General features: G+C 44.9%; 2 protein-coding genes across 2 annotated transcripts; one reads left to right on the top strand and one right to left on the bottom strand.

Moving 5' to 3' along the window:
* The first annotated feature begins 27 nt into the window (after nucleotides 1-27).
* Nucleotides 28-3,143, top strand: EMG1 (EMG1 N1-specific pseudouridine methyltransferase). Its single transcript, XM_006124134.4, has 6 exons — nucleotides 28-353; nucleotides 439-540; nucleotides 1,049-1,190; nucleotides 1,923-1,981; nucleotides 2,261-2,410; nucleotides 2,805-3,143. The coding sequence occupies exons 1-6, from the start codon at nucleotides 222-224 to the stop codon at nucleotides 2,916-2,918; spliced, it is 699 nt and encodes a 232-aa protein (XP_006124196.1). The 5' UTR covers nucleotides 28-221; the 3' UTR covers nucleotides 2,919-3,143.
* Nucleotides 3,144-3,424: 281 nt separating this feature from the next.
* Nucleotides 3,425-27,816, bottom strand: LPCAT3 (lysophosphatidylcholine acyltransferase 3). The gene is made up of 13 exons (XM_075903575.1): nucleotides 27,523-27,816; nucleotides 14,230-14,337; nucleotides 14,010-14,116; nucleotides 13,765-13,858; nucleotides 13,575-13,612; nucleotides 12,287-12,465; nucleotides 11,768-11,876; nucleotides 10,271-10,357; nucleotides 9,638-9,804; nucleotides 9,018-9,165; nucleotides 4,136-4,294; nucleotides 3,907-4,033; nucleotides 3,425-3,768 (listed from the first exon to the last, which is right to left on the bottom strand). Exons 1-12 carry the CDS (start codon nucleotides 27,611-27,613, stop codon nucleotides 3,917-3,919), a joined length of 1,404 nt encoding a protein of 467 aa, XP_075759690.1. The 5' UTR covers nucleotides 27,614-27,816; the 3' UTR covers nucleotides 3,425-3,768; nucleotides 3,907-3,916.

Here is a 27,816-nt window from a genome sequence, read left to right as displayed (position 1 = left end):
TTTTGGTTAATTGGGATCCTGTTAGCGGCCAGTAGGGCCAAGAGCCGGTTACAGAGCACGTGACGCCGATGGTTCCGTCCTCTTACCGGAAGCAGCCTGTCGCGCACCGGAAGTGCTAGGCAAGTGGCCGATTTCTTGGCCCTCCGCGCCGCGAGAGGGACCGCGAGGTCCCCATTCAAGCGAGCAGGAGCCGTAGCTGTGACGCTACTTCCGGTCTTAAGATGGCGGCGCCCACGCGGCAGCTGCGCAGGCCGGCAGAGGAGACAGACCCGGCCCAGGAGGCAAAGCGGCCCCGGGCGCAGCGGCGGCGGCTTCTGGTGCTTCTCGAGGGAGCGAGTCTGGAGACCGTTAAGGTGCCGGGGAACCGGGCGGGCTGGGCCTGGCGAAGCTCATCGCCCCCGTCTCGTTCTCACGCTCCCCTCACTGCTCTGGCTGCAGGTTGGGAAGACCTACGAGCTGCTGAACTGCGACAAGCACAAATCACTGCTGCTGCGGAGCGGCCGGGACCCAGGGGAGGTGAGGCCTGACATCACACACCAGGTACGACCCCTGCGGGAGGTGATTATGCGACAGCTACCCAAAAGGGAACGTTTTCTCTGGTCTCCCCGTTAAGGAGAGATCCGCTTGTTATTGAATCCTTCCGTGGCTATTTAAATTTAAAAATCTCGTTACTTATGTAAACGACTTTCCCTTTACGTCTTGCTACAGCACATAGGGTTGCCAGGTGTCCAGTTTTGAAAAGGCCGGGCAATATTTTAGCTTTCTGTGCAGGAAACAAATTAAGAAAATATAAATGTCCAGTATTTTCTAAATAAGATGTAAATAGATGTAATATCAAGTATGTCCGGTATTTTTGTTGAAACCATCTGACAACTCTAACAGCACAGTAAGTGCAGCTTTTTGGACTCTTTCCTCACTACAGCCTTAGCAGAATAGTCCCTTCCTGGTCATTGTGCCCAAACCCAGGTGCCTTTGAGTTTATCCTCCTTTTTAGCATCACATTCTCTAGTGTCATGTTCTTTCTCCATTTTGTGCTTTCTCACTTAAGAGCCTCTTAATGCTCATGGATAGTCCCTTGAACCGGGCTGGTCTGCTGCAGGTTTACATCCACACCCAGAAAAATGTTCTGATTGAAGTCAATCCCCAGACCAGGATTCCCCGAACCTTTGATCGATTCTGTGGTCTAATGGGTAAGAGGTTCAAACTGGCTCTTGATTTTTTTTCCCCTCCAGCTCCTGGCTTTATGACCCTGTGATCCTATAGCTTGTCTTTATTTTATCATCACCTTTCTCTCCTCACGCTCTCCCCCCCCCCCCCCCCCCCGCTTGAATTCCAGGTTCAGTAGTTTAGGGTGGGGGAAGAGGCTTTCAGAATGAAGCAACATAGGATGGAAGGAAGCCATAAATATTCAGGACTCACATTTTTTAGAAAACATTGAAAGATCAATATAGACTCAGATTTGAAGGTCAGACTAAATGAGCAAGCATGCTGGTCCCTTTTGATCTGCACATTGCAGACCAGATCCACAGCCACCCAGCTGCTGAGAGAGACCCAAATCCTTTTGCTAAGTTAGGGAAGTCCACATATCCTGATGTAAAGACTGCTACAGAAAATCCACAGTTTACACTAGTTTAAACCCATGAGTTGACTCTGTTGCAGAGGAAGGCAATACAGAAAACAAACCCTGGGTCTGTTCACATGTCAGAGCAGAACCTTCTGTGAATCTGGGGATATAAACACCAGTTAGAGATGGTTTGGGAGAGTGGGAGGAGAGCTGTTGCCACAAGGGAAGGTTCTGCATTGCCCATGCATTGGAAATCATAAGTTTCAGACATGAAACTTTAGCCTTTTTCCAACTCAGCTTGCTGAAGAATGGATATTCTAATGTTGATATGAAACTTCCTCATTCTTTCTCCTTCCAGTTCAGCTGCTACATAAACTCAGTGTCCGTGCAGCTGATGGACCCCAGAAACTATTGAAGGTAACAAATTTCCTAACAGTTGAGGGGCAACTTAATGATTTTGTGGTGCTCATTGAGAACTGAGAATGTGGTAGAAAGAGACTGTGCTACTGTACAGAAAAGTTCAAAAGCTTCAGAGGGGTAGCTGAGTTAGTCTGTACAGGATAAACTTAAGCAAATAGTATGTTAGTACTTTAAAGTGCTACCACACTATTAGTTGTTTAAGTTTATCCTGTACAGAAAAGTTGAATCCCAAGTTCTCATCTCTAAACCTCCAGCTAAATTTGCTTCCACATGCAGGTCATCAAGAATCCAGTGACTGATCATCTTCCTGTGGGCTGCATGAAGATAGGCACCTCTTTCTCCGTCCCCAATGTTACGGACGTGCATGAACTGATTCCTACATCAGAGCCTGTTGCAGTTGTTGTGGGAGCTTTTGCCCATGGCTCGGTAAGGGCAGTGGAGGCTGATGCATCTCTTTTCCTATATTTGCCTGGTGGAGCAGTAGACCTTTCTGGGGAAGTAGGAGACTCTTTCCCACGAGAGGGGTGCTGTTAGCAGGATAGTCATCATTTGCTAGCAGGATAGTCCCTTTCTGTTTTCTACAGGAATTGTCTTGAAACTTTGATCATATGCCACACCCTTGTTTTTCTTCACCTGAATACAAGGTGTTGTGGGTCAATAATAGTTCCAACTTGGTTCAAGAGTGGGTGCATATGAGTTTTGGGTGGATTGCCCTCTATAGCGTGGAAAGTACTAGAAGCGTGCCTCAGGATTGTCAGTGGCTGGGGGTGTTAACTAACTGGAGAGCAACATGGATTGTTTTGGTTCCTTCTCTCCCCAGCTGAATGTTGACTACACCGAGAAGATGATCTCCATCAGTAACTATCCCCTTTCTGCTGCCCTGACATGTGCAAAGATCACCACAGCCTTTGAGGAGGCTTGGGGAGTGGTGTGAGCCTGCCATACTTGTCTCTGAAGTTTGACTGTTTGACCTTTCTAGAATTGGTAGCTTTTTTTTTTAACTCATGCATGTGTGGGGAGTATTGAGTTAGCCTTGGCTTAAGGTTCAGTGGTGGAGTTAAGGGCTGAGCTCTTTCTATACAAGCTGCTGCCATGGCTGAAGGCTAACTGGCACCCCTCTGGACTGTTCTCTCCATATTAAAATCACTTTTGATAAAAATTTGTTTGTGCTGCAACTTTACCTGAAGGCGAGTAAAGGGACAGGAGTGATGCTGGAGGGTGTCTGCCTGTACTATGACCTTTACTGCCATAAACCTATCCTTCAGCAACAGTGAACAGCCCAATCAAGAGTAACTTTCACTCAGGACACACACTGATAAATGTGAGCCAAAGAGGTCTCCCACTGCAGATATTTAAGACTTGAACTCAGTTCCCTGGGGAAGAGGGTTCCACCCCTCCCACTCACCAGAAAAAGCAACTGAAGCAAGAGTGGGGCAGGGGGAAAATAACAGAACAACTTTTTTTTATCTGGGATGACTGAAGTAAAAAAATTCGAGGTGGTTCCATCCCCACATAGTGGTGGTGTTTAGTGCTTTACAATCATCTGAATTCAGCAGAAAGGAGTGTCCACCAGAGAGCAGCAGAGATAAGGCAACATGTAGAGGGTGTGGGAAGTGGAGGGGCATTGCTCCCTGCACCCCTCACCAGTGGGGTCTCTGACCCTGTACTCTCTGTTCCCATCATCACATTGACAGAACGGTTGAACTTGAACACAGCAAACTTGGCAGGTGATGCTTCAGCAAGGGATGAGTCCATCACCTGTGACAGTTCACACACGGTACAAACTGAAAGGAAACAGGCACAGTCAAGTGTTAAGTATCCCCTATTCACATCTGTTACCCCATAAGCCTGACATATCTTTGCCCTCCCCTTTTTTGTTCTAATCCTCAGCTCTCCCTACTCCAGCTGTACCTCAGCCTTACCTTTTAACTGTTACTCTGCTTTCTTTAGCTTTTCTTTTCTTGGCACAAGTGCTCTGCGGATGTAAGGCAACGTGAGGAATAAAGTGAGGAATAGTATGTGGCCTACAAAATAAATAGATGTATACACCTGTGGGGGGGGGAGAGAGGGAGTTAGTGGCTACTTCACATGCTGATCTCTTTCCCCCTCAGCCCCCCTAGTCTTTCTGCCTTTTTCAAGGCTCTTGTGTACCTTGACCCACTTGTCCCAGGCAAAAAGGCAGAATGGTACCAGTGAGTAACCCATGAACATCCAGTGGATAGCTTGCTGTAGCACATAGTAGAGAGGCTTCAGGATCGTTATGGAGGCCCAGGCCCTCAGAACAGGAGCGTCCTGCATGAGGTCCATGACCTGACAAAAAAAGGAAAGAGTAGTCAGTATGATATTCCTACTGTAACTTGGCATCTACAACCATTATGCACAAGGCCTGTGCATTCAATAATCTAAGAATTGGGATCTGTGCTCTTGCAGTGTTCTCAGATTTCAGACAGTTAAATGACTGAAAAAAGTTCAGTCGAGTTTTAATGTGAACTCTGAAGAGAACGACAGCTCTTGTTTACAGCTAATCACAGGCTATGTTTACAATAGAAAGGTTTGGTAACAAGTGCTGTCGAAGTGCAAAAGTCACTAAAAGTGAAAACCAGTCAAACCAATTTTTCTGCCTCCCATTTTCTGCTAGTACCCTGTGGTTAGAGAAAGCAAATCAATGTGGGTAAACATCTCTCAGTGCAGTGTTGTGGTAAAGCAGAGCTGATCCCTGTGCTTCTTGGGATTCCCTCATAGGTTTGTGAGCTTTCCATGTTAAGGAATGGCAGCAGTAGAACAGAAGCACTCCAATGAATTGTTCTTTGTTTGTTCCCCAAAGGGGGCAGCTCACTCAGTTGTCAGACAGTTCCTGGAGTTTGAAAGGGGAGGGGTGCATACCTCCAGGGCAAAAAAAGAACACAAAACACTGAGGACAGCCATCTGAGCCATCTCCTTTTTTGAGGCATAAGCGATCTTGCACAAAAGAGGGTTTTTTTTGCGCAAAACAGACCTGTCTACCCTGTTTGTTTTTGCACAAAAACTTCTTGCACAAAAAGTATCGGCAGAGAATATGCAAATGACAGCACGACAAATGCTAATGAGCGCTCCATTGGCATTCTCTGTGCCAGCAAAAACTTGCAGTGTAGACAGCCATTGTGGGATACTGGCAGAAGCTAGTTCTCAATAGAACAGAGTCCACACTAGCTCTTTTTTGACAATAAACGGAGGGGAAAAAGATAAATCTTTCACTGGAGTGGAAGTTTTTTGTTGCCAGAAAACGGACACAAGTTGCATTACAGCGTAAATGCTCTCACTGTTTTGTCACCAAAAAGCAGTTTTTGGCAAGAATGTGTACCAGCAAAGACAAGCCCATAATTAACACCTGCAATTAAGCCAAAATTCATACATTAATTTTTAAATGCATTAATGGCATAGCTAGGGACACAGTGGAAGGCATTGAGTGTGTAGGGTGGGGGCTGAGTGTCAGTTCCAGAATTGCAAGCTGGGACCAGGCAGGAGCAGCTTCAGTCTCAACCCATAGCTTTGTGGGGGAAGTAGAGATGGTGCAGATCCAGCCCATAACTTCCTGAGGAAGGTGGTGGTGGGAAGCTGTAACCCAAACTCCCCATCCCTGACCCTCAATTTGAAAACATAGAATCCCCCACAAATTGAAGTAAATTATATTGTAATATTGGTTAACAGTGTGATTAAAGCTAGGATTAATCACAAGTTTTTAAATCACTCGACAGCTTTACTATAAACTAACTTTCACTGTTGATAGTTTTAACAGATGCATCCAGACCACATGCTTGTAAGCTTCTCAGGTGCCAAGTGCCACAGGGTATGTCTATACTACAGAAGCAAAATGCAGGACAATGTAGCACTTTAAAGACTAACAAGATGGTTTATTAGATGATGAGCTTTCGTGGGCCAGACCCACTTCCTCAGATCAAATAGTGGAAGAAAATAGTCACAGCCATATATACCAAAGGATACAATTAAAAAAATGAACACATATGAAAAGGACAAATCACATTTCAGAACAGGAGACAGATGCGGGGGGGGGGGAGGGAGGAGGAAGGTAAGTGTCTGTGAATTGATGATATTAGAAGTGGGGAGAGTGGGATGTTTGTGAGCTAATGGTATTAGAGGTGATAATTGGGGAATCCTGGTACCTTCCCTTGCAACAAACCCCGTTGCCAGCTTTGTCCACATATTCATTCTGCTGATACCATTATTGGACCTAACCAAGTTATAAGATCAAGAACACATATTCCTGCGCATCCAGAAATATAATCTATGCTATCATGTGCCGAAAGTGTCCGTCTGCTATGTACATTGGACAAACATCTCAGACACTTCGCGAAAGGATTAATGCCCACCAAACAGATATCAGATAAGATCACAAAGAAAAACCAGTTTCTTGCCATTTTAACCCAAAAGGACACTCTCTCAATGACTTAACCACCTGCATTCTGCTACAAAGACCTTTTACATCTGCACTTGAAAGGGAATCCTCTGAACTGTCATTCATGTTAAAATTCGACACTCAAAAGGAATGAACAAACATTCAAACTATCTTACCCATTACCAAGATAGCTTCCCCAATTATCACCTCTAATACCATTAGCTCACAAACATCCCACTCTCCCCACCTCTAATATCGTCAATTCACAGACACTTTCCTTCCTTCCTTCCCCCCCCCCCGCATCCCCCTCCTGTTCTGAAATGTGATTTGTCCTTTTCATATGTGTTCATTTTTTTAATTGTATCCTTTGGTATATATGGTTGTGACTGTTTTCTTCCACTATTTGATCTGAGGAAGTGGGTCTGGCCCACGAAAGCTGATCATCTAATAAACCATCTTGTTAGTCTTTAAAGTGCTACATTGTCCTGCATTTTGCTTCAGCTACACCAGACTAACACGGCTACATTTCTATCACTATTCTATACTACAGAGTTTTTTTTGAAAGACTGCTGTTTTTCCGAAAAAACTTCAATTGCATCCACACTGCAATCACATTCTTCCGAAAGAAAATCGAAAGAATAGAGGGGATTTTCCGACATTGGTAATCCTCATTCTATGAGGAAGAAGCCATTCGACGGGGAAGAGGGAGTTCTTTCGAAAGAAGAGGAAAGAAAGCACAGGTGCTCTGGTGGCCACTTGGTCCACAGTAATTACAGCTTAAGTGCGAGATAACATCCACACGGAATGGTCACTATCTTTTGAAAAAGTAGATCGCTTTTTCAATGTACTTTTGCAGTGTGGATGCTCTCTTTTGGAAGAAGTTTTTCCAGAAGATTTTTTCTGAAAGAAGCCTGCATTCTAGACATAGCCTCAAATACCTTCTACCCATATGCCAAATTGGTTTCCTCTCTGACATCATCTATGACGGAATTATGGATTGTGTACACACATGCCAGGAGCCCACTTAAGAGCAACGATATGATATAAAATGCAGATACACAAGGAACCAGGGTGAGAATAATTTTTTAAAAATAGATTTTTAAAATTTTAATCAGATTGATTTTTTTTAAAATTAATAAAATACTAAATTTTTAAAATTAAATACAGCAGTTACAATTAAATCTCATCACAAACATGCTATACATGCACTAATAGACTCATAAAAATGAACTGATGGCTCTAGTCTGTCCAGCCTAAATACTAGCTCTTGCTTCTTGAAAATTCTGGGCTTTCAATTTCTGTTTTCAGCATACTAAAAAGTAATATGTGCAAAGAAAAGCACAAGCTGGATAGGACTGTTTTTATTTCTGTGCTTATGTGGTGGTGGACCATGGCCAAGCACAGAAGAGGAGTTAAGACATCGTTTTAAAGACAGACACGCAATATATAGGAAAGGACAGAGGCAGCATAGAAAGGAACAGTGGAGTTGACAAGAAAGAAAAGGGAAGACATTCAGCACACACAGAGCTTCCTATATTCTCCCATAGTTTTTCTATAGCAAAAGTGTCATGGCTTCTCAGCATAAGAATGACCATCTGGGAATATTTTGATGCAATTTGTTCCTTGAGTAAAAAAGAAAATGTGTTAAGTGTAAGCATTGCAAGAAGAACATAAGAGCGGCCATACCAGATTAGACCCATCTAGCCTAGTGTCCTGTCTGCCAACAGTGGCCAATGCCAGAGGGATTGAACAGAACAGGTGATCAAGTGATCTCTCCCCTGTTGCCCATTCCCAGCTTCTCACAAACAGGCAAGGGACACTATTCCAACTCATCCTGGCTAACAGCCATTGATGGGCCTATCCTCTATAAACTTATCTAGTTCTTTTTTGAACTCTGTTAAAAGTCTGCAGGGTCTAGCTGCCAGAATGAAACATCATAAAGAAACTGCTTATTGGGAGAAAATGATGTGGATGAAGGTGTGGATATGGCTGAGTGAATCAACTTAAATAATTTACTTTGCCATCATTCTTCAAGACTCTACACCTTTCAGTGTAAGTGTGATTTAACAGACTCCCAAGGTGTTTGGTATGTTGGACATTGCTAGAAAAAAATAGTTTAGTTCAGTTAATCCTTATGGCTTGTTTAATTAGTTAACTAGGTTTAGAATCTGTCACTCAAAGTTGCAATAAGAGAAATTTAGAGTTGCCAGTTTTATATTACATAGTACATGCCCCTTGTTTTGGAACATCATGGTCACAGACCACAATGGTGATGCTATAAATCTATTCTCTATTTTACTTCAGCATAATCCAACTTTTCCAAGGGAACCCAATTCTGTACTTGTTTTCTCAAAAAATAAAAGTGCCAGTGAGTTCAATGGTGCTAACTCCAAAATTAAGGGAACTCTAAGCATAGTCAGTCTTAGCTTTTTGGTAACTTGATTTAAATCAGTAATTTAAATCACCATGATTTAAAAATCAATGCACCCTGCAAGGAACAGGTCAGTTTCATATATAAATATAGATAAAGTTTCCAGTGTAGTAGTTTCTCAGAGCTGCCACAGACTCCTAAGTCTTTAGAACCCACAGGGCTTGGCTATCACAAGCCACCTCCCTGCTAACATATTGGACACAGCATACCTGTCTCTCAACGATGACTATGAGGAACTCCATTTGGAAGCACACCAAGTAGCCAGAGTGCAGCCCATGCCACACAGCCAGGAAGAACAGGGTTAATGCCTGTGACAGCAGCTTGTTACCCAAGAACTTCAGCCGTTTGAAGAAGTAACTGGAGCCAAGAAGAGAAACTTAATGCAGTTCTGACTGATTAGCTCCTTTCCTCTCTGCACATTGGGGACATGGGTTCTGGGAGATGGAAAGCCTCTGTTTGCCTTCAGTGGGATAAGAGCAGAGCTATTCCTGCTGCCTAGTCAATATGTCTCAGCCCTGCACTAGAGAGATCCTGGATAATGGGGTACTTGCTGAGAGCACTCAAGTGCTGGGGCAAGTGTATGCTTTGCATGACTGAGCACTTACCCAAGTGGGAACTGGACCATATAATTTAAAGGGACCACCGAATGGCCATGAGATGGGAAAAACTTTCCATCACAACTGCTCTGGGGGCATGACAGAACCAGTGTGCTAGAGACAAAAGGCTTCATGCTCCATTCTCAACATCCCTACCCCAGCAAGCCCCCCTACTTCTGGCCTGGGCCTAAACTGAGACTGGTGTTCTGACCGTGAAAGGAACCCCTGCTCACCGCGCCATCCAGGCGTTGGTGTTGATGTTGAAGGAAGCAATGGTCCCTGTGAAGAAGGGTGTTGTCTCGAATAACCAAATCTTCATGTTGGCACAAGCATCCCACTTTGGTTTGCCACTCATATCCTGGCCATTGTACCCAAGGCCAACAAGGATGCAGACGCCTTCCTGTGAGAAACTACACAAATCAGGGAAAAGCAGCATCTACTGGGCAGTTATAGAACTCCCCCGCCCCTGCAATGGCACAGTGCCTACTGTTGGGAATGGCAAAAGTAAGCAGCTACAAGTTGTCTCTCTGCTAGCTAGGAAGGGAGGACTGGGTAGCAGCAGGATACTTTCACCTTCCTTGTCTGGCTATTACGTCTCCCTCCCCATAATGTCACAACTCAAGTGGATGGTAAAATATGAAATTTCAAGAGTTTTCCCTTATTCCACAAAGAGTTTGGTGTTCACTGAATCACCATTTTCTGATTAACCTCTTCTGTCAAAACATTTCCAATCAGCTCTTTGCCACAGCAGCCCTTCTGAAGGAGGGCTGATCAGAGGAGCTATACGGTTCCTTGTTTGTATGCATTTGTCCTACTCAAGTTAAAGGTGGAGGTTTTTACAGGGCACATCCCCCTTCTGGACTCACCGTGACAAGCCAGCAGGTGACATATTTGTAGAGTATCACTTTGCCCCAAATCAATATGTAGAAGCAGCGGAACCAAAAAGGCTGTTCCTACAGAGATACAAAGGGAATTCAGAAGGAAAAAAATAGTGGTCAATAACTGTCAAAGGGTTATATTTGCGCTTTTGCAGAACATCTACTGCAATCCTAGGGCAGCAATCCAGTAGAAGGATTCACATTCACGATTTTGGAATACCCAAGAGCCTGGGTACCCTAAACATCAAGCAAGTCAGCAGTACTGAGACACAGACAGCATTATTAAGTCTGAGCACGTGAAATCTCACTTCTCTAATCTGATCTAGTGTTTAGAGGAGAGAGACTCAATTTTATATGGCTAATAATAGGTAAACTCCTGTAATCCAACTATTTTATAGCCAAATGCCACCTGGGGCAGCAACATCATAACCATTTCAGAAGCATTTTAGAGTTAATATTTTTATTTAAAAAAATGAAAGTCATTATTTGTTCATAGTTATGTAGCAAAACTGATGAATGTTAGGGAGAAATCAGCCACACCTCCAAGGATCTCAAAAAACTAGATCAGTTTCAAACTCAAGTGAGTTAACCTGAAGAGTGAGCTGGACCTACTGAGTAAAGTCACTACTAAGGATGTAAAATCCCATTTAAATCAGTTAACCAATTAAACATGTTTAACCAGTTAACCAGTTAAATGGGGATGGGCATGGGGCCACTCCAGCCCAGCTAGACTGGAGTCTCCTGCCACAGACGGAGACTGCTCTGGCCAGGCTGGAAAGCCACTTGTGGCGCAGTGGGCTGCTTAGTCTGGGTTAGGGGCTCAGTATGGGCTGTTCTGGCTGGGCTTGGGTGCCCTCTCATCCTCCACAGCGCAACGGGCCTGGTTGGACTGGAGCAGCACCCTGTCTGTGTCGGGCATGGGGCTTCTCCAGCCAAGCTGGGTCACCGGATAACCACTGACATCCCGAGTCACTTTTATTTTGTTTTTAAAGCAACAACATTGACAAACAAGCAGGAGCTAGAGTGGAGCCTTCATTGTTGCGTTGGCATTCAGGAATGCTTACTTTGTGAAGTCTTGAAAATAAATGGTTCATGATTTCTTCTTTACCTTTTTTAAATATAAAAAATCCTTGGATACTATATGCAAATAACTTTGTTATGTAATTATTAAAGGCTAATCGTTAAAAGATCAGGAAATATAGTTAACAGAAACAGGACTGCACTAAGTTTCTTGTTCAATTTATAACTAAATATTCATGTTCATCATTAAATGCAAGCCCACAGGCATGCAGTGCTGCTGAATTACTGAGGGGGAGGGAGAGGATTGCTTAACATTTGCAGTTACTGACTTTTTATTGATATTTAACTAGACAATCCTTAAAAGTCCTTCCATTTAGTTTTCTAGTTTTACAATTCCTGACTTGAGTAGCTACCTCCATGAATAGATTAGTTCCTACAAATTTAACTGCTAAGACTAGTACTTACCAGGTATGCATCAGAGATGAGGTATTCATCAGAGACATATGGGCTCAACAGGGCATAAGTTACCAGAAAGAAGAGGCCTAGGATAAGGCGCTTGACAGCAGGCACAAGGCTGAGAGAGGGAAAAGAAAGGAGATCAAATGTTGGAAAGAAATTCAAGACTTCCAAATTGAACAACATCTAAAAACCGAAGTGGAGATGAGGGCTCAGACAGAGCTGAAGGAGGATCTACTTCAGTAACAATCCCCACCAGAAACTGGAATCAAGACCTCACCAGAGTTCTTGGGCTGGGTCGCACTGGGTTTTGCAGAGTCAAAACAAAACAACAGACAAGAACAGTGCTAAGGAGGGCATTGTCTTGTGGCAAGTTTGCAGGGAGTCTTCGAAGCTGCATCCCCCTGAGAGTCAGTATTGACCGCAGAGCTTCAATGTGGTGCTAGATACAGCAGGGACTGATGTGAATATCTTGATAAAGGGTTCTGGAGCTCTCATGAGGAAGGGAGCCAGAGTGGTTCTGGTTACCTGTTGGGTCTCTGGCCTGGAACATCAGTCTTCTCACCCCTTGCCAGTTTCTGATAGTCTGTCATGGAGAACTGGGGCCCCACCATGAAGGCACCATAGAAATAGGAGAAACCTGAGACCTCCAGTAAGGTAGGAACTCCACGGACTGCAAACTGCTTCTGCTCATCGGTCAGGACTTCCTACATCAAAGGGAGCAATGTTAACATTGCTCTAGACCAGGCTTTCCCAAACGTTTTCAGTCACGGAGCCCCTACAAGGTCTTCAAAATTTGGCAGAGCCCTTAAAATATTGTGATTTTTAATTCAATAGATACCCAAATAATAAGACAAAGTTTTGGAATTCTATTTTTATTTTTTACAATTTCTTTCCCCCCCCCCCAAGAAAACTATCAGAAAATTAGTAACAAAAAGATCATACAAATGTCATTAGTTTTTTCTCATGGAGCCGCTACACCCATTGTATGGAGCCCTAAACCCTCCCTAAACTAATCCTGGATGTAACAACCCAATCCATTATCCTCCCGGTTTGAGCTATCAACTGCTGCACTCAAAGTATTCACCGGTTCATTTATTCCTATGGATATAAGCTTCCGGCCCCTCAACAGTATCTTCATTAAACATCCAGTCAAGGGAATTCATGCTCTTGGCTGATCCCTCAACAAGGGGAACTGCACGCCTCTCTCCAGGATGCCAAGCGCGATAATAGCTACACCCCTAGTCTCCTCTAGTCTGCAGTGGCATGCACACACTCTAACACATACATAGCTCCGCTGCTGAGTTTCACACTTTCCAGCAAGAGGATACATTCCTGGAGGCACAAGCCCATTATACTACTCACTAATTTTATTGCTTGGAATTCTCCTTGGAAGTCTCAACTGAACCTTATTCTCAGGGGCAAAGGACAGGTCATCTACAGGGATAGGCACGCTTCGCGACTGAAGAGGGGAGAACAGCTATGAGACTGAACCAAATGAAAGGAGCACAGGAACTATTACCCAGTGTTGAGCTATCTGTCAGACTGGGGAGTGGAAGGACCCCTATGGGGTCTTATGGGAACCAGAAGCCCATAGGAATGGATTTTATGAGCTGCGATTATTATTGTCCCAGATAATCCCTTTTCACTCTGGGGTTTATGACCCTCCCTTCTATATGCACACATGCACCCTCCTAGTGGTGGTTTTGCTAAACCGGGGATTTAACTCTTTGACTGTCTCCCCAGAACTTGACTTCTCTGGCCTCCAACTCACAGAAAAGAAGTGGGGGGAGAAGAAAGATAGGGCTTCACTCACCAAATCCTTCCCTCCATCATAATAATCGATGGCCAAGCCTAGAGACAGAGAAAGAAAAGAATTATGCTGAAACCATCTTTGGAGGGATATATTGAACCACAAAGAATGTAAACACCTCTCACTTTTGGGGCAGGATGAGGGAAAGTACGGACAGTGTATGTTAAGTGAACGGAAAAGTTGCATCACTTACCAATCAGCTTGAGAGTCAAGACACAGTGTGGCATGGTCCACTTAATGTCATAATTCTCTGTGGCAGTGAAGTAATAACCAGCCATAAGGTATGTCTGAAAGAGACCATGGTATGAATTACTCAGGCTGACTAGTCCAGCAAAACTTTTTTTATCCCCTCCAAGCTCATTATTCGAAAATAAAGAATTGAGCAGCAGCGGCAGGCTTCCCACTATAGATGAATGCAGAAAAGAACATGGCACTTACTACTTGAAAGCAGAAGGTGGTCAAGACAGCAGTTACCGTACGGCCCATTAGCCTTAGTATGAGGAACTGGATCAGGATGCACAGCAGGGAGTGTGTGAACTGCATCCCTGTAGAGAGAGATGGACTGGGAATTGATCAACACAGCAGATCCTCATCACTGGTTCTCAAACTGCAGCGAGCTCTGAATCAAGCAGCATATTTCTCCCCATGTCCCTCTTACCAAAGTTGAAGTAGGCAATTGAGAGCCCCGTGAGGGTGTTGAACAGGTGAATGAGGTAGACCTCCTTCTGGAAGAGGAAATAGCGCTGGAACAAGGCAAAAGGGTATCCTGGGTAGGGGAAAAGACAGGAATATAACTTAGTGCAGACAGGAAAAGAGGTTTATACCATACATCACCAAGCCATAATCCTTTGGTGCCCATTAGTGAGTATGTGTGTTTCTGGGCTTTGTAGTCCCTCTCTCCAGTAGCCCAAGAATTAAGTTTGCCTCAGCTTTTGTAATCTGAATTCAGCATTATGATACAGTCTTTAATTACATAATCATATACTATTATTTCCACAGGATTCCTTCCTCATTTAGTGCAGAGGCTGAATAGTACTCATTTGAATAGGCAGTTATTCAATGTTTTGTTTTCTCATTGCCAATGTGAGGCTTTACGATTTATTTACTTCACACTATTAAAATCCTGCTCTGAAGACAAATTATTAATTTCCTCGTGGATTTTTCTGCAGCACTTTTCATAATAGTATAGCTTCACAAATGTTAATTTATCGTCACAACACCCTTAGAAGGTGATATGATTTTTATCTGCATTGTACAGAAGGGAAACTGGAGGTGCAAGATTAAGGGTGAAAAGTTTCCACTATTTTTAGATGCCCAATTTCAAATGCAAGGCATTTTTTTTCCAGAGTAATTAGCATTATCTAGCACTTAACTGTATCCCACTGACTTCAGCTGCAGCTACAAGGCAGCAACATTCCCCACCTTGCTGTTGCTAATACAGAGGCAGCATGGGGGTGGGGAATGCAAGTAGTCAACTTAACGACCTGATAAGATGAGGCTTATTGGGTAGTCAACTACTCGACTACCTAATCTGAGGAATATAAAATTAGCTAATATCTGTCAAAAGTCTTGTTTAAGTAACTTGTCTACTATCACACAAAAATTCTGTGGTAGAGACAGGAACAAATTCAAGTCTCCAGGGCAGCATTCAACTGCCTTAATTATGAGGTAGGGGACCTATAGACAACAACCACCTTAACTACATAACCCTGCTTCATCTTCAGTGTCCCATACAAAATGTACCATGGAGCCTTGAGGGAATGGATCATGCTCACTGAGGATGGAATATTTGGAGAGTTTAGATGTTAAGCTCTGCAAATCTCCACTGAAAACATGCAAACGGGTATTTCAGAGACTTATAAACTTGGCCAAATTTGGGCATATTTTCACAGGGACAGCAAAAGGCTGTCTGCCACTGGACATGTATTTCAATCCCTGTTCCAAAGAATGGGGACACTAGGGGTGTGTTTAAACTACATGGCTCCATTGATGGAGCCATGTAGATTAGGTTGATCGGCAGAGGGAAATGAAGCCGCGATCACGGCTTCATTTAAATTTAAATGGCTGTCGTGCTGAGCCAACAAACAGCTGATCAGCTGTTTGTCGGCTCAGCGCGCTAGTCTGGACGCTCCCGCGCCGACTTGAAAGCCCTTTATTGACCTCCCCATTATGCCTCGTAGGATGAGGTTTACCGGGGAGGTCGATAAAGGGCTTTCATATTGACAGGGGAGCGTCCAGATTGCCCCGATTATTTAAATCGCGGCTTCATTTCCCTTTGCTGAACAAACAAATCTACATGGCTCCGTCGACGGAGCCATGTAGTCTAGACGTACCCCAGGATTGTTCAAAGAAAATGTCTCAAGGATTAAAAAAAAAAAAAAAAAAAAAAAAAAAAAACACAACATGGGGAAAATATTGTTTTCCTCCTTTAACATAATTTTCAGAAACAGATGAACAATTTTGGAGGAAACTTCTGCCTTCCGCCCTTTAAAAAAAAAAAAAAATTTAGCCTGAGGTTGACACCCAAAGAGAAATTTCAAAGTTATAGGCAACTAAAAACAAAATATTATATTGGGAACTGTCAGGCATCCCTAATAATTCCTATTGCTCTTGGCTCCACCATTAATTACTGGGCTGACAAGTTTACAAATTTGTGGTATTTGTAGTAAGTTGAGGTCAGTAACATGGAGTCAGCAGGCCTAAATAGAGGCCTGTAACATGAAAACAGCAACAGGCCTGCAATCTAGTGAGCAAGACTTTGGTTCAGTAACAGGAGCCAAGAAAGGGGCCCTATTGCTAACTGTGCGATTGTGTAAGTTAAGTCGAGCATGGAAGGACACGGGGAGGCACTGGGTACAGACTGTAAGCCAAAGGGGAGTAATGGAACATCTTAATAAGAAATGTCTTGGTACAAAAACTCCCTAAAAACTAATGCACATACCAACCTAGGTTCAGGACCAGGTCGGAATTGACAGTATGAAGGATAGTAAGTAAGTCCCCCTTCCATAAGGTGAGGGGTGGTAACTAGGCAACAGAGGGTGGTAACCTGGTGCTTAAAGAAATGATGTAAGTTGTTTGTACCTGTCTATAAAAGGACACCGCAGAGGGTGCTCTCCAGCCGACCTTGGGGGGGGGGGGGGGCGCACTAGGCGCCTGAACGGCAGGTGTCATTGCCTAAACTTACAGAGTGCACAGTAGCTTAACTTTGACTAACTGCTGTTAATATCTGTTATATGGCAATAGGCCTGCCTGTTGTTGGTACCTTGTCAACGCGGGCCATAGTGCCCAGTGGTGTAATACTGTACTGATCTCTGTTACCAACTGGTAGAGCTTCGCATTTGACAATAAACCTGCTCAATTGATTTCAAACCTTGCCTGCATCTGTCGTTTCCGGGGCCTCTCAGAGATCGCTTGTGTTGACCCAAGTGCACGGGGTCTAACACTCTAGATAAAGGAAGTACCGATTATTACACACGCAGCCGAAAGTTTAACAACGGAGTAGAGGTCCTGTCAGGAGCGCGCCAGGACAACCCTGACCAGACGACGCTGACACTGACAGTCCAGACCACCGAAGGTACCGAGGTACGAAAACACCGAGGTACGACAGTATTCAGAGGAATAAACATACTTGCCAGAGTCCAACACAGAAAATGAAGACACACCAGCCCGGTCCAGAGGCAAACAACTGCTTAAAATGGGGCTCTCCACTATGAACTAGGGATGTAAGCGTATGTCTACACTACCCTCCTAGTTTGAACTAGGAGGGTAATGTAGGCATACCGCACTTGCAAATGAAGCCCGGGATTTGAATTTCCCGGGCTTCATTTGCATAAGCAGGGAGCCGCCAGTTTTAAAACTCCGCTGGTTCGAACCCCGTGCAGCGCGGCTACATGGGGCACGAACTAGGTAGTTCGAACTAGGCTTCCTAGTTCGAACTACCGTTACTCCTCATTTCACGAGGAGTAACAGTAGTTCACGGGGTTCGAACCAGCGGGGTTTTAAAACTGGCGGCTCCCCGCTTATGCAAATGAAGCCCGGGAAATTCAAATCCCGGGCTTCATTTGCAAGTGTGGTATGCCTACATTACCCCGCTAGTTCGAACTAGCGGGGTAGTGTAGACATACCCTAAGAGACTAGTCAACTATCTGATAAGCAGAAGCTTATCAGATAGTCAACTAGTGATATAAATAGTCACTTCCCCCACCCTTGCTGTCTAGATCAGAGAGAGAGGCAGCGGGGGGGAGGGGAGGGAAGAGGAGGGAGGGAACAGGAGCCAGCACTCTGGGGGAGCCAGCTTAAAAGGTGGTTCCCCCAAGCACCATCTCCACATGGAGGTAGAGGCACAGCAGGAAATGGTGCGACTGGGGACTGAAGAGGTCTCTGCTTGCGCTGCCTCTGTTGCGATTCTGCTTTTGAAATGTACAATCCCCGCAGGGAGCATGGGGCTAGCAGGGGATCCCTGTTGGCCCCATGCTCCCTGCAGGGCTTCCTTTTGAAATGTACAAGAGCCCTACTGACGCTCTTGTACATTTCAAAGGCTGAGTCGAGGTAGGGAGTGCCCCCTGCTTGCCTCAGACCTTGAAATGCACAAGAGCCCTAATGGGGCTTCTGTACATTCAAAAGGGAGCATGGGACCTGTGGGGGACCCCCTCAGTCTTTGAAATGTACAAGAGCATTGGCGGGGCTTTTGTATATCTCAAAGGCAGAAGCTAGTGTGGGACCAGTGGGGGACTTCCCCACTGGCCCCCCACTCCCTGCAGTGCCTGAGTTTTTGAAATATACAAGAGTCCTTGCTACAGTTCAAAGGTGGAGGCGCCCTTATAGACTAATTGAACAGTCTATAGAAATCCCATTGACTATAAGATTAGTTAATTAATCTAAATTTAACATTCCTACTATGAACATATTTCCTGAGGCTCAGCTACACATCCGATCATGCTGATATTGATAAGAGTTACAGCTTCTTGCTTCTCTTTGCAGACACAGTCCCATTGGTCAGGAAGTGGGTGAGGAACATCTGTATGCATGATTACATTACATTAATGCCACCGCTTATTATAGTCTCATCTTCTCTCTACTTAGAAGTAAAGTTATTTCCAACGTCATATAGGTCCCATTTAAGAATGACCTAAACTACTGACCTGGCCCTATTTATAGGCTATTAATAATAATTAGATACAATTGTCAGTACCTTAGTTGACAGTCAGTTCCACTATTAAGGTCATTTAGAATAAATATAGTTGGGCACCAACTTCTAAAATGAGTGCTAACTTTTTTATTTTGATTAAAACACTTCATAATTTTGGGGGAAGTTACACAGCGTTCTTCATACACAAGATGTGCAAGTGCAAAACACAATCCCAGTTATAGAGCTGTGACCAATGACTCCACCATGTACTGAGTATCTTACTGTTACATTCTGAACGGCTCATGGGGAAACTATACTCCTCTTTATGAAGACTGCTATTTTTGTCTTTGAAGTTCTTGCTCCTGCATTCTCCTTTTCTCCCTCATCTTTGGGCTTGGCTACACTGAGATTAAAATTATATCTGTTACAATGAGGGGGAGCAGACAGCCTGTGCAATTTGGCCCCTGTACAATTTGGGAAAAGCAGCTCCATGTTCCCGGAAGGGGCAGGGCCTCAAGTAGATGAGGCGGTACTGGGAGCAGCCAGTCCTCCATGCTGCCAAAGTGTGGTATGCTCCACTCCTGCCCTCAGAACTACATAAAAGTGTGTTGTGCAGTGCTCCAATAGCAATTTTAAAAACCTGAGGCTCTGCTCCCCCATCAGTGGGTCTGGTTGCAATTCACACTTTTTGGTTTTTGGCACAAATCTGTGTGGATACACATTCCAAAATAAGAATGCCCACTCAAGACTCATACTGACATAACATAGCTATTTCAATTCCTCTGTCTGTGCTGCAGAGGTGGGTGGGGAGACTTTTCATGCTGCGCTCTCCCCCCCCCCCAGCATAATTTCTCAGCTCTCACTGTCCAGTTTCTGGACAATAGCTAAGAGACCGTGCTGGGTGCAGGGATAGCATATGAAGCCTCTCCACCCTGTGCGCCATGCAAAGAGCCACAGGGAGCAGCCAGCTGCTTTGAGTGGCATAGAGCTGTTCTGTGCCTCAGGCAGGCCACATGCCACATTAAAAGGCTTGATGGGTCACATCTGGCCCGTGGGCTGTCTCTCACACACCCCATTCTAAAAGATATGCTCTAGTTCCATCATGAACTAGGTGCAAGAATTTCTGGATGATGCCATTTGACCTGAATTATGCAGGTCAGATTAGACTCAAGAGAATCACAGTAGTCCAAGTCAATGTTAAAATCTACAACTTTAGCTGCTTCTCCTTCAAAGCAGAACTACACATGTTAGTCAGCAAGAGATATCGGGCCATCTCAGCGGCTCATTTTGAAGCCTTTTCTTCACTTCTCATATAAAAGCTTGTAATGGTGCCAAAGGGACTCAGCAGAGTCCTGGTAGATGCAGGCATAGTTGACAAAAATCTGTGTATACTTGGCTCCTCATAATCAGCCATATGCATGCTTACCAGGAATGCATGTAACAATGCACAGTTGGGAAGTTTTGGCACTGCATAGTGGGGCAGAAATGAGTTGCCCAGGGGTGACAGGAAGCCAAGGGTCAACTTCCAAGTGTGTATTCCATAATGTTATCTATATCCCACAATCTTCATGCCTTTTTTCCCCAAAATCCCAACTCATGCTTGCTGTCTACCATTTGTGATAGAAATATGGATCATGCACAGCTCTACATCACCATCATGAATGTTGGAAGCACAATACACATGATTCTGCAGTATCTGCAGAACTGCAAGAACTCAATCAGTAAGGACCATGAGAATTTCTCAGGATAGAATGCTATGAGATGTGTCAAAAAACAATTAAAGGCTGATGATTGCATTGATGGAACAGCTGCATTTAGTGAAGTGCTACTTCTGGGCCTGAGAAATGAGCACAGACTGATGGGATCACTTTGTAATGCAGCCTTGGGATGACTAGCAGTGATTGCAGAACTTTTGGCCTTAGCCCTGTAGTAGAGAATGCAAAAAGAGAGCTGTGATACTGAAGAAATTAGTGGTGATCACCCTGTGGAAATTTGTAATATCAGATCTGATTGCAACTGCTCAGCTGAGAATCAAAGTGGGAAAATCCACTAGATGGGCCATTATCATGAAAGTGTGGGAGACCATTAATCTCTTCCTTCTATGAAGGAGTGAGAGTTTTGGCAATATGCAGGACACAATGAATGAATCTGCTGCAATGGGTTTCCGAACAGCAGCAGGACATTTATCCCTATTTTGCACCAGACCACATTACCACAGAATAATAATAATAAAATAAAAATAATAATAATAATACATAAAAAAGACTACTTTTTTGGCTATACAAGTGTTTGTGGATCACTGGATACACTTCCCTGATATCAATGAGCTGATCAAGAAAAGTGCAGGATCTCTCTCTCTCCTCCTCTTCCTCTGCCCCCCTCCCCCCAAGCAGGAACTCTTTCCTAACCAGCAGATTGCCATTGGGAATGCTGAAATGCCAACAGTAATCCTGGGGACCACAACCTACTACTTGCTACCCTGGTTCATGAAGCTGTAAAATGGATGTCATGGATCCACAGGTCTGATGCTTCTGCACAGCTCTGGAACAGTCCCTGAGAGGACCCTTTGATAGTTGTTCACCCCTCAGTCAGGTTCCCCCCCCCACCCAGGAGGCTTCACAACCTCATGAACTTGAACTCTAGGAGTGTTCAGTACCCCTGCTTACTCCGTCAGCTCTCCTCAGTGAGTCCACTTGTTTTGGACACTGGGAAGGCAAGCACACTTCCTTCGACTGGAATGACTCTTAGCCAGCATTGTTAAAACAGGAAAGTTTATTACAGGTCTGGAACACAGCACAGAACATACTTAGCTAATACACAACAGAAAAGTTACAGCTGACTATCCAGAGTACAGGGCTCTCTCCTCCTTTGAATGGCCCACACTACCCACAACTGGTTCCTTCTCTGTTCCACTGACCTGTTTTACCCCAGGAAACAGAACACCTGGCTACCAATCTTAAAACTTTATTCTCCAACAGGTCACAGCCAGCTGCTTCCTGCAGAGGGTGTCAACATCCTGTGGTCATTAGTTGCTAAGCATCAGATGTTTGACCACTAGAGTAGCCATTGTGTGCTGAGACTCTGCCAAGAGTAAACAGCCCTTTCCACCAACCAATTAAAAATGTAGCAGACAAGGGAAACTGAAGAATAGTATTCATATACAATATTATGAACAGTATTCTATACTATGAACAGTATTCATACACAACATTAAGACAACTCATCACTTCATCACACTGGCCCCCTTGACAGCACCAAGGAGAGATTTAACTATGGGCTCAGCAGGTACAGAACAGTTGAATGTGTTTTTGTAGATCAAAGGGATGCTGGCACTGTTTAATAGCAAGACTGGAACGCAGCAAGACAAAATTCCAATGGTTATAGCAAAGGCTAAGGTTTTGTCACAAGCTTATAGAATCTGACTTCCAGGCGCCTCTGCCTTTTTCCACTTGAGCCACAGAGCAACAGGACTGGAACCATCAGCTGGTACAGTCTCTCCACAAATCCCTGCCATCACAGGAGGCATGGGCAGGGAGGGATCCTGGAGCTCCAGCAGCTGTGGGTATTGAACCCTCCTACCTCCCCGTTTTGTCATAGTTATTTTCATTAAGTCAGGGACAGGTCACAAGCTTCTGTAAATATTTGTTATTGTCTGTAGTCTATCCCTGACTTTTACTAAAAATAACCATGACAACCTTAGCATTAGTTATAGCTGCTTGCTGTGTCCTGCATATCATCTTTGGAGCAAAGGGAGAAAAGTTTCCACTAGGGTTAAGGGCAGAGGTAGAGCTGCTACCTACTGAGTTTGAACAGCCAGACACAAAGGCTATAAAAAGAACATAACATGGAGCTCAGAAAGACCACTTCAAGAGTGAGTCACAGTAATGTGTTCTTAACAGGCCACAAAAGAGCAAAACCTGGTAGAACTGTGTGGTGCTTGGTATAGATGTATGAATGTAATTCTGTCAATGCACCTATTAATTTTGTTTATGACTGATCCTATGAGTTGTGTGACACTGTGTAGTAACTGTGCTTTAAGAATTGCTAAGTACTCAGCAATATACATTGCGAACTGAAAGATGAATTATGTTCTAAATTATACCAAATCAGTGCAAACTAGGGATGTGACTGGCTAACTAGTGGAGACTGGAGCAGCTGTCATGGGTAGGGGGCTGCTCCAGCCAGGCCAGGTGCACCCACAGGTAGGTGTGCTCCAGCCCGGCTGGAGCAGCCCCGTCCATGACAGGCACACTGCAGGCAGAGGGGGCTGCTTTAGCTCAGCCTCCCCGTCCATGCTGCTTCAAACTGATTAACCAGTTAAACATTACATTTAACCAGTTAACCAATTAAACAGGATTTTACATCCCTAGTGTAAACCCCCTTGCCAAAGAATGCAATTTTAAAACAAACACATTAAATATTTTATAAAATTTAATAAATTAACAGAACAGAACTTATGAAGGGGAAAGAACATTCATGTCCATTTCAGTTACACAGACCAACTGTGGCTTTCATAGATCACTACATATGAATCTGTGATTGTCTTTAAAGTACTGCAGGATAGAGTTGTAGGGGTAGTGCAGCAGCTCCTGATGCCATATGAAATGTGTGTGTGTGGGGGGGGGGGGGGCAAAGGGTGCAGGGATGTTTGATAATGGAGTTCTCAATGGGCTGCTGAGGAAAGTGAGCCCAGAAACTGTTGAGCCTGTAGGTCCATCAGCACCTGCAGTATCTGAGATTGCTGCCTGAAAAGCCCCATTATGTCCTGGTGCATTTCACTCTCCTTTACCAGCTGAGACTCCTGGGCCCCTCCTCTCCATTCTTCCTTTCTCTAGGCTATCTGCAATGTTGACCCTCTAGGCCCTTTGCTCATGCTCTGTTGCAGCACTGGCATGCAGGATCTCACTAACAGGTCATCTTCTTTCTTTATCTGGCTCAGGTGTTCCAGAGGTGCGATGCGGAAAGCTGCAAGGATGCAGTGGTAGCAGCTGTAGAGAAAACATGAAGAGGTACTATAGTCAGTCAAGATGGTTACAACAGAAAGCAAAACTTAGATTCAGATTTCTCCCCTTCCCTTGCACTTCTAAAGTGTTAAACAAGTTAAGTTTATGGACATTTCTGCTTCAGAGTTCTTGACTCCCAAGTGCCATTCACAGCACCAGCCATGAAAGAATGACCACCATGCATGAAGGAAATGAGAAGAGATTTCCTTGGCTCGATGAAACCATGAGTTTAGGGCAATGTTCCTCAAAGTGAGCCACTGGCCTGCTTTGTTTCCTTTAGAGTCCGTAGCCTCATACCTCCCACTGATGCTGGTTCGTTGTTTCCAGCCAAGTAGAGCTGTAGGAAGCTGCATAGCCTGGGCTGCCATTTCCTATGGCTCCCCTTGGCTGGACATGGCGAACCAGTGCCAATGGGAGCTGTGAGGCTCCGTGGCTATGGCCCCTTTAGGTAAATACTGTGGTGCAGGTCCACTAGCAGCTTTCCCAAAGCAGCCCATGGCCTTCTTTTGAGAAACACTGGTTTAGGGCAATGGTATAGAATACTGGCACCATTTTCCACAGGCAGTGGTGATTTTTGCTGATCTCACTCCAGAGGGTAAGAAAGGCAGTAAGCTGATGGCATTCCAAAGCCACTCAGGCCCGCATGCTGCTAGTCTGTGTACTACAATGGTGACTGATGAAATTATTGCTGCGTTGCAAGCAAAGTATTCTACTGCAGAGGAGAAATACGATTGCTTCCTTAGAAGCCTTTGGGAGAAGATTACAGAGTACCTCAGTGAAAGTTTATTTAAGATCTCTCCAGAGGATTCAAGGGACATTCCAGTATACACAAACTGCTCCACATGGTCCTCCCTGCCTACAGACATCAACACTGTTGTACCACTACTACTTCTAGTTTGGATAAATCAATGCAAAGTTGATAGCTGTGTCCTGTTAAATTGGGGGCACAATCACTGTAGTGGGAAATAAAATTTACACTTACCTGAGATTCCTTCCCCTGCATTGGGTTCATTTGTGCTTGATTGCCAAGACTGACTAGACTGCAGTGAAGTCTCAAACAGGTCCTGGCTCATGGCACAATTGGGACTTTCCAGGTGCAGACTCCTCCATCCTCTTTGCTGTTCAGACCAGGGTCCTGAGTATTGACAGTAGTGTGCAGGGCTGTGGTGGTTCTACCAAGTATCGTATACAGCTCTTTGTATAAGTGGCAGGTCTGCAACTCAACACTATATTGACTGTTGGCCTCCCTGGCCTTCTGATATGCCTGCCACAACTCCCTCACTTTCACGAGGCATCTGTTTCTGGTCTCAATCTTCTTCACGCCCTAAATAAGCCCCTCAGAGATGTCAGCATTTCTACAACTCAACCATAGCTGTACTTGCACAGCCTCTTCTCCCCATAACCTTAGGAGATCCAATATATCTATGCCAAGCAAGGGCATATATAGAGCATGCAGCCAATGTGGTGCACACAACAATGGGGGATGCTAACCCAGACAGCCGTGAAAACAAATTTGTGGGGCCTTGTGCACTGTGTGACACTTGAATAGTGGACCATCATCAGACATTATGGGATATCTGCTAGACTAGGACTGCACTTATGCAACACCCATTGTGGCTCTATGCTGCTCAGAAAGGCAGTGTTACTATGTCAATGGGAAACAAAATTAAGTGTAGACACACACACACACACACACAACTAGATCAAGGCAAGGTGGCTTATATATCTGTTTAACTTTGCGGTGTAGGCCAGGCCCCCAGATCAAAACTGGTTACAGTACTTACATATCACTTCTAGCCATGAATAAAAAACTATATGCAGCAAACACTAATTTTCACACATGGAAATGGAGATCAACAGGGCAAAAAGGCCACTAGAACAGTGTTTCTCAACCAGTGGTAAGAGTACCCTTGGGGTACTTGAGAGAAATCTGGGGGGAGAGGAGGGGGGCTGTATGTCAATATTAAATAAAAAATTCAGTTTTCTCCAAATTTCAGTTAAGTTTTACAGCGTTTGAAATTTTTGGGTGTAAAAAGTACAAAAATAATAATCGCCTTTGCAGCTACGATTAAGTAGTTTAAACAAATGTGTTGCAACTGTAGAAAAAAAATTGTGTGTCTGAAATCTGTAGGTACTGAGGTACTTTTTAAATTTTTTTAAAAGGGGTACTTTATAAAAAGAGGTTGAGAAACACTGCATTAGATTACTAGCCTGTTGAGTTCCTGCTTGCTAATATCAGCATTTTCAAGGAACTCTAGTTTTCACTGGTTTAAAACAATGCCTTTTGTTAAATCAATAGTTAAGACAAAGCAACTTTATTTAGCAGCAGCAATAGCCACTCAGGCTGGAAGAGCGAAAGGGATACAACTTAAATAGATCCTATTATCCAACCGTTCCAAGTTCACAAAATCCAAGAAACTTCAAGTTCACATCTTTTGTCTATGAAAATTCTTCTTTGGTCCCATACCACTGCTAGGGACACTCAATCATTGCATATGTAGCATATACAGATCAGCTGACGCTATTCTCTGTGGTGTACATTGATCTTAACAGTGATTTAATTCTGCAACAGTTTCTATTCTAGATGAAGCATTGGGGGTGTGTCCAAGCTATTAACTAATAAACATTCCTCATTATCTCACCCACCTGGTAGTTACTGGAATGATATATCAGTTCAGGGCATCCTTCTAATAGGATGCCTATGCCTTAGCAGGGAACTAGCTACACCCAGCTAAGCAGAAATGCTTCTCTAGAGATGTTCAGCACAGAGGCACATGTGTGTGCCCATCCAGATATAAGATAGACCATGTGTAATTTATGGTACATGTGACGCTTAGCACTTACATACAGTACCAAGGCTTTAAAGTATACTGCAGACAAGGTACTTTAACTTCAAAATCCCTCAATATAGATATATTCACCCTTGTTTTATAGATGGGAAAACTGCAGCATAGGGAGCTAAGGGACCTGCTCAAAGTTGCACAATACAGGGACAAAGCAGGGAATGGAAAAAAAAAGTCCTGAGTTTTACATCCCCTGCACAGTCACCCAGGCAAAACTATTTTATCTCTATGTCCACATAGGTTTTCCAATGTAAAGTGTTCTGAAGAATGGTGTTTCCAGTCTCACAGCTTCTTCCACCACAGAGTGAGGGCACCCAACACCACTTTTCATTCCCTTTATCTCATTCCTTTTAGTTACATTAGTTTCTGTGATGAATGAGAGTGTATTTGCTTAGTAGAGGTTTAGGCCCTTCAGCTATTTGTCAGCTACCAACCTCTCATGTCACAACTTCGAGAAAGCTAGGGAAACAGACTTCTTTGAACCGGTGTGTGACTCTTCCAGCCACCCACAGCACCTCCCCGAGCACCCTCCAGTTTGCCAAATATCTTTCCAGAACTGAGAGTCCAGCTCAAGGCAGCATCGCAGGTGGGGCTGCCTCAGAAGCACACAAGGCAGGCCTCTCTTGTTGCTCTCTCCCCAGCGAGAAAGCCCTTGGGATTCGTTACCACCTCGGCCCCTCTGGATGCCCAGGTGCCTAGGGCCCGCCCGGGGCTGTCTCTCCGACACTGCACGTGGCGCTCCCGTCCAGCCCGGGATGTGACCCGCGGCGAACGTGCCGCTGCGCCACGCGGGGGCCTCCCCACGCCCCGCTGGGTCGGTGCAGCCAGGCGGCTACTGGCCCCGCGGCTCAGCCACACGAGCCGCGCTGCAGCCCCGGCGCGCTCAGGGGATGCGCAGCCGCCAGGGGGCCCGGCGCCCGCGAGACCTTCCCCCCCCGCAGCCCCTTCGCCCCCGCCCGGCGCCGGCCCCCCCTTACCCAGGAAGATGGAGACGATGAGGCGCATCGCTTGCTCGGAGGAGCCCAGCGCCTCCGCGGCCTGGGCCAGGTACAGACCGGCCGCCGCCATGTTCTCCCGGGCCGCCCGGCCGGACCCGCCGCCGCTCCCCGAACCCGGCAGCTACCGCAGCCGCCGGCGCGGCCCCTTCACCTAGGACACTCCCCCTCGATAGCCATTGGCTGCGCCGCTCCTGCCGCGCTCCTCGCGCCGCCTCCCATTGGCTAGTGTGCGGCAGCGGGGCAGGGCCCAAAGCTAACTGAGGCAAAGGTTAC

Source organism: Pelodiscus sinensis, chromosome 1 (genome assembly GCF_049634645.1).
Source record: "Pelodiscus sinensis isolate JC-2024 chromosome 1, ASM4963464v1, whole genome shotgun sequence".
In the NCBI taxonomy this organism is placed as follows: domain Eukaryota; kingdom Metazoa; phylum Chordata; order Testudines; family Trionychidae; genus Pelodiscus; species Pelodiscus sinensis.
Note: the sequence above shows the minus strand (reverse complement) of the source record. Positions and strands in the feature narration are given on the sequence as shown.